This window comes from Homarus americanus, unplaced genomic scaffold (assembly GCF_018991925.1).
Source record: "Homarus americanus isolate GMGI-L3 unplaced genomic scaffold, GMGI_Hamer_2.0 scaffold11602, whole genome shotgun sequence".
Taxonomy (NCBI): Eukaryota; Metazoa; Arthropoda; class Malacostraca; order Decapoda; family Nephropidae; genus Homarus; species Homarus americanus.
The window spans coordinates 17208-23987 of NW_024718494.1; the positions used below are offsets into that span (position 1 = coordinate 17208).

Below are 6780 nucleotides of genomic sequence, written 5' to 3' on the forward strand. Positions count from 1 at the left end.
AGAGGGTAAAAGTAAAGTAAGTAAACTCCTTTGCTGTGTGCCCTCGCGGAGGGCAGTGAGAGATGTCCAGAAATTTTTTATTATTTTTACTATACAGGTACTGTATTTATGTTACCAGAGATTTTCACATGCTAAGTTTTGCTTCCCCAAAATGAGGAAATTATCAGAGATGAACACAAATAGTTATTATCCCTTAAAATATCAGAATATATAAATATGATAGATTAAATACTAAAGAACTGTAGTGACTCGTCCAACATCCAAATAGCTGCCTTGCTACTAACCCAACATCAGAAATAGCTTGACTAGCACTACAAGTGATATTCTCATTACCACAAGAAGATTACTTGTTTATATTTACAGTATTTCGTAGTAGGCAGCTACCAAACAGGGAGGTATTTATCGCCTGGTTAGATATTGGAAGCATAATGTGTTGCCTAATGGTAGACCATGCTGCCATATGGCATCATAAAAAGTTGAGACCAAGTCCCAGGTTGCTAATCTGACTTTCTGCCTCATTTACACACAATTACAGGTTCTTAATTGTTTCGCCTACTTTGACAACACAACATACATATATAATTTCTTGATCTGTTTTTGTTTTTTTTAAATTTTGGATCAGTGATCTGTGGCCGGGTGGGCTAATCCTCGTAAAAAAAATCAGGTCAAGTCAAGTCAGTTTTTATGTCCAATGGCAATAAATACAATAAAAGTAACTACTGTACTGTACATTGCAGCAGCCACACTGAAATAAGAACACTAAAGGTGCTTTATGACTGAAATATACTGATCACTACAATGAATCATGACACTTAAGTTTCTAGCAGATATCACCACACAATCTCTTGTACTCAAGTCAGTACATTCGGTCAGAATCATGGAGTAGACTTTGGTAAGTGAAGGATGGGACACGGAGCATCTGGGAAGAGGGTGTAGCTGCCACCAGCCGACATCTGGCCCGCACAAAAGGGAAACCGGTCCCTGAAACATCAAGACTCTGTAGGACTAGGAAGTAATGATAATTCCAACCTGTCCTCATCTAAAATGAGATTTTTAACTTAATTTGAGATACAGTACTATAACTATATTTATAGTCATTCTGTGATGCTCTACCATACATAAACAGTGGGACTCAACATTTTTGTGTAAATGAGCCACATTACAGTAAATAGGTAATTGTCACATGTGTGATAAGGGCCTCACATTGACCTTAAAGTGAATAAATGCAAAAAATACGGTAAGTAAAGCATTAACTATGTCAAATTCTGAATAATTACACGGGCTTTATTATTGAATAGAAAATTTCAAATTAATTCCACAAAAATTTAACAAAGCCGTTATTTATTGAATTTCATATGTAATTTTCTAATACAGTAGTTTCGAGGGCTGCAGTAAACCTTCCTGTGGGCAACATGTGGCCCTCAGACCATGAGTTGAGCACCCTGTTGTATACAACTGTACAAGGATAAGACAATACTCTGTTCTCTCAGAGATATTAGTACAGTGATCATTCTCTGAGGCAGTTTTATTTAAATAGATTTCCCCCCCCCCTATTAGTAAAACAAAAAGTAATATCTCTGTTAGCCGGAATCGCTCAAACCCCGAACTCTCCAATAGCTGGAAGTGAAATTTATTCAGAATTTTTCTGAAAAATTCCCTAAATTACAGGTTAGGTAACAAATTCCGAGGTTGAAAATATGGAGGATTTAATTAAAAAAAAAAAAAAAGGAAATCTGTAAAAAAAATATATATATATTTCTGGGTCAGGGAGCAAGTATTGATTATGAAATAATGTGCAATTTTCGAAAAAAAAAATCTGAGAAATTGCAAGAAAATCACTCCAAACCTTTGCCCAGGGCCTGGGGACAAGGATTTCCAGAGTTATGAAAGATTGCATCATGTTTAGCCGCATCCTCACATGGTTGGTGTGTGGGTGGGAAGACCAACCACTTGGGTAATGCTGGATTTTTCTGCTCTGGGTCTATTTATAATAACTGTGCAAATGTAAAATACTGTATTTCTTTAAATGTACATACAATACAGCTACTAAAACGGTAAAATAATAGTAATATATAAATAATTCCGAGCTGAGCTAATGAGGCAAAGTGTGTAGTGGATTCCTCCCCTACAAGCACCGAACCTTCTCGAATTCCCCAGCCTACGCCTCCAGCGCCGCCCACGGAGCGGGGGTCAACTATCTACCCACGCCTACCCACGCCTTATAAGGCCTGACACCGCTGTGACCAGTCTTTCTACTCAGTGCCGCCAGCAAGCAACACCTCCTGCGCGCCAGCCGTGTGGCTGCCGCTCCCGCCAGCGACCGTCGCGTCCCTCAAGCCGCGTGCCCTCACTCTGGGCACCCTCACCACCCAGCTCTCTCAACTCAACGCTTATTACCATGCTACCTACCCAGCAACAAGCTACATTGTACATCCAATACAATATGTACACAGTGAGCACATAGTGATTTTTGAGTCTCGAACCAAATATTGCATACCCCTACAAGGGTGAGGTGATGGAGTCAAGTGGTGAGGCAGTGGCGTATTCTTAATGGGAGCAAGGCATTGCATGCCTAGTAGAAAGCAAAATATATCTTTAAATAGTATCTTCAATAATACAGATATAATTTTAGAGTCTTCACAGTTTTCACTTAGGAAAGTCGAGGAAACTCACACCTAGAGTTTTAAACACCCTCTTCCATTGAAGAGGGTCGTCGTGTTTCAACCCAAGTTATAAAAAAAATTAGTCCTGAAGGACACCGCAGTACAGTACTTGACGGGGTGGTGTGGCGGTAAAATTAACTAATTCCAATAAAATTAATTTATAATATTGGAATTAGAAAGCTGGACAAATCACATTGAAATATTACATGATCGTCAGCAGAGGCGGGAAGTATGACTGCGAACAACATTTTTCCCGCCTCTGCTAACGGTCATGTAATATTTCAATGTGATTCTGATCTTTAAAAATGTTGTTTTTGCATAATGTAGTATTACTGATACGTAATTTATCTTAGTATGCCTTATTGTGGTAAAAATATGTATATATTAAATGCATCCTCTGAAAGCGTAAATTTGCTACCAGAGTTTAACAGTTAATTCATGTATAATACTTCTGATACACTTCCTATGTGCTTATGTTTGAAATAACGAATGTATGTATCTTTATATAATTTAGCTGAATATCTTTCTCGTCATAAATGGTCATCCCAACTATTATGAATAAACTCATTTAGAAATACATCATTACTTCAGAACAAAATCGGACAGGTTTGCAACAGCCAATCAACTGTAACTTTTGAGGAGGGGGCGGGGCATCTTTTCTCAGCTGGGAAAAAACGCGCTATAGTTAATTCCTCGTGGAAGCTCAGAAGGAGGTGACCGAGAGATGTATCAGCCCCTTAGTTGTATATAAATGTTGGGCAGTGCATTCAGTTTATATAATCATATCACCCCCTGTAACTTTCCACTGGTGGGTGACATGGTCACATCACGTGATGGGTAAGTTCCTTGAGGAGCGGCCCTAAAATGCAAGGTCAGGTCATAGAAACCGGCTACTCCAAGCACACTCACTCAACCTCTCACACCAACAGGACGTATTTTATAAGAGCTATTTAACATAGCCTCCGTCCTCATTTAACACTTAGCAACAATGATTAAGTTACGGTGATATACACTTGGAACTGAATATAATATATTTTCTTAATAAATACAGAAAAGACAGTTGGGTTGTCGCTACTAAAAACCCTAAAATATTTTTACACGTCCTAGCCCATTAACCCTTCAAGAATCAACAGTTAAGGGCCACCACTGTATATGCGTAAATCACCATTCCCAGAATTCCCGACATGGACAGTGTGTTTGCCAGGGGGACCGGTGGTAGAAGCGGTACCGTTCTTGCCTCGCAAGCGAGATGTCACTAGTTCGATTCCCGGGCCGGTGGAAGTTGTTTGGACTTACTTCCTAGCCCCCATTAGTCCCTGTTCACCTAGCAGTAAAGTAGGTACCTGTTGTAAGTCGAAAGTTGCGAATTCGTATTCAGGTAAAGTTGTTGGAGCTTCCAATAACTTTATGACATAAACCACTGACTCTTCAGGCTTCTACGCCCTTAACTCGTGAGACAAAGGCAAGCATGAACTTAGCATGTTTCCCTGTTGGGCGCTGTAAATGCTTCTGCGCTTCACCTTACACAAGGATGTAGGGGGGTGCCCAATAAATAATAAAAAAAAAAATTGTGTTTGCCCATGTTGAAGCACTGAGATCATGTAAATAATTGGCCATCAAGCAGTTTCTTAACTAAATTCCGTAATTTTTTCCTTGCTCAACCACCAGATTTGCCTTTTATACAATAAAACAAACATGTAAAAATCCTAAGGAAAATCAAAACACCTTTTCCAGAAATATTAAAGTCATAAAACCACAACTTGTGTGGCATAAACTACAATATCCTCCAGTATTAAGCTAAAGCTATGTCAACTGTATAAATAATCACCGAAAGTTTTCTAAGTTAAAGACATAGTTTATGTGGTCATAAAATGCACTAAGTTTAAGATCAACAAGTAGTAGGTAGTAAGCAGCTATCAAACAGGGAGGTACTTCTGCCTGGGAAGATATTTGAAGCATAATGTATTGTCTAATGATGGATTCTGTTGCCATATGGCATCACGAAAATTGTGACCAAGTCCCAGGTTGCTAATCTGACTTTCTGCCTTATTTACACACAATTGCAGGGTTTCAATTGTTTTGCTTACTTTGACAACACAACATTCAAATATCGTTTCTCACTATTGATCTTTTTTTTTTAATTTTTGTATTATTATTATTATTATTATTATTATTATTATTATTATTATTATTATATTTTTGCCCCCAGGCCCTGATGTGGGTCATTGACCTGTGCCCGGGTGAGCTAATCCCGTAAAAAAAAAAATAAAGTCTTAGGTATAAAATCCTTGAGAATTTGGAAAATATAAGTACAGTATTGTCATCGCGTTATCCAAGTCGAATGTGGGCGTTAGGACTAACAACTCTTCGGACAAGCCACAACGGCAAACGGCAAATTTCACAGAGACATTCAAAATCTTGAAAGGAATTGAAAACGTGAACCCTGGCCATTTTTGTGTGTGTGTGTGTGTGTGTGTGTGTGTGTGTGAGATATTGGGCACCACCAACACGAGGGTTCCCGGGCCGGCGGAAGTTGTTTGGACACTTCCTAGTCCCCTTGGTCCCTGTTCACCTAGCAGCGAAGTAGGTACCTGTTGTAAGTCGAAAGTTGCGAATTCGTATTCAGGGACAAGTTGTTGGAGCTTCCAATAACTTGCTTAGACATAAACATTGACTCTTCAGGCTTCTACGCCCTTAACTCATGAGACATAAGGCAAGCATGAACTTAGCATGCTTCCCTGTTGGGCGCTGTAAACGCTTCTGCGCTTCACCTTACACAAGGATGTAGGGGGGTGCCCCCCCCCCCCAAAAAAAAAAGAAAACACGAGGGGAAATAAGTTCAAACTCGCCAAGTTATGCAGGACGAAAATTAGGAAATACTTCTTCCGACAGAGGATGGTAGACCTATGGAACGGTCTACTCTATTAGCTTAAGCTGTGGAATCAAAAACAGTACTGGGCTTCTAAATAGCCATAGACAAAATTATCAAGAACAATAGAGGGATCCTACACGGGCCACTGGCCTCCTTCCCTCAGCATAGCCTTCTCTATTGGGTGGCCAAGAGGTAAAAAAGAAGGGTAGGTAAATTGGGAATGTATGCAACATGTCTGCCCTGAAATATACACAATTAAACTTGCATTAATATAAAGGTGAAACAATGCCACACTAAACCATAAAAATAAAACTGTTCAGAGGCAAGATATTGAAAAAAGAACAAAATGTTTGAATTGGATTAGGTCAGTTACTTCAACTTTGAACAAGTTTGGTGTGGGCATGTGCACTCATTACATTAAATGAGGTGATGTTAGACTAGGTTGTAAAGATAGGTCAGGTTAAATAAGGTTACAACAGGTTAATCAAGTTGGGTGATAATTAGTACCTTCGGGTCACAACATGACAGCTTCCTACTTTAACATGTGTCATCAGAAAACAACAAACATCTACTCACACTAAACCAGTAGACAGCTGTTCAACCTCAAAGGACTCCACATAAAGGGTGGGCTCAGAGAACCTGAAGATGAGGGCGTGCAGGAAACCATGGTCTTTCTCATACTCCACATGGAGGGCATGGAGTGTGCCTAGTGGATGGCTGAAGCCTAGCCATGAAACCCGACCTCCAGCCTCCACAAACGTTGGCCTGTTTTATCATCAACAACAGAAGCAGAAAGTTTAAATATTTCAAAATTAAGATTTAATATTTTTTTTTCTATTAAAATGAGTACAATTCACCGTAACCTAACCTAACCCTACCTAACTTAAACCTAACCTTACTGAACTTTCAGATAACCTATCCTTATCTTTAATTAAGTTTAATTTAATCAAAAATATCAATTATTTTACTTAATTCAACCAAAGTCACAATAACATATCTCTTGATCTATCGCAATATTAGTTTAATAATTTTTTAACATAACACAGGGAAAGATCAGTCAGGTGTCTTTATCAAGACAAGTAATTGAGGCGACCCTTCCTAAACAGCGAAATGTTATCTTTTGAAGTGATGGAGGATGTGATGTAAGAAAAAACTGTGTACCACAAAGTGCAAGTGAGTTATAGCAGGTAGAGATTCTGTGAAGTGAAATCTCAACAGAAAAAACATGGAGTCTTCCAGATGCCC

General features: G+C 39.0%; 1 protein-coding gene across 1 annotated transcript; it reads right to left on the bottom strand.

The window, feature by feature from the left end:
- Positions 1-665: 665 nt before the first annotated feature.
- LOC121859679 lies at positions 666-6300 on the bottom strand (the record flags this gene model as incomplete). Its single annotated transcript, XM_042356603.1, is given in 2 exon segments — positions 666-981; positions 6112-6300. Coding segments are annotated over 2 exon segments (295 nt in total), but the record flags the coding sequence as incomplete, so codon positions are not given.
- Between the last annotated feature and the right edge of the window lie 480 nt (positions 6301-6780).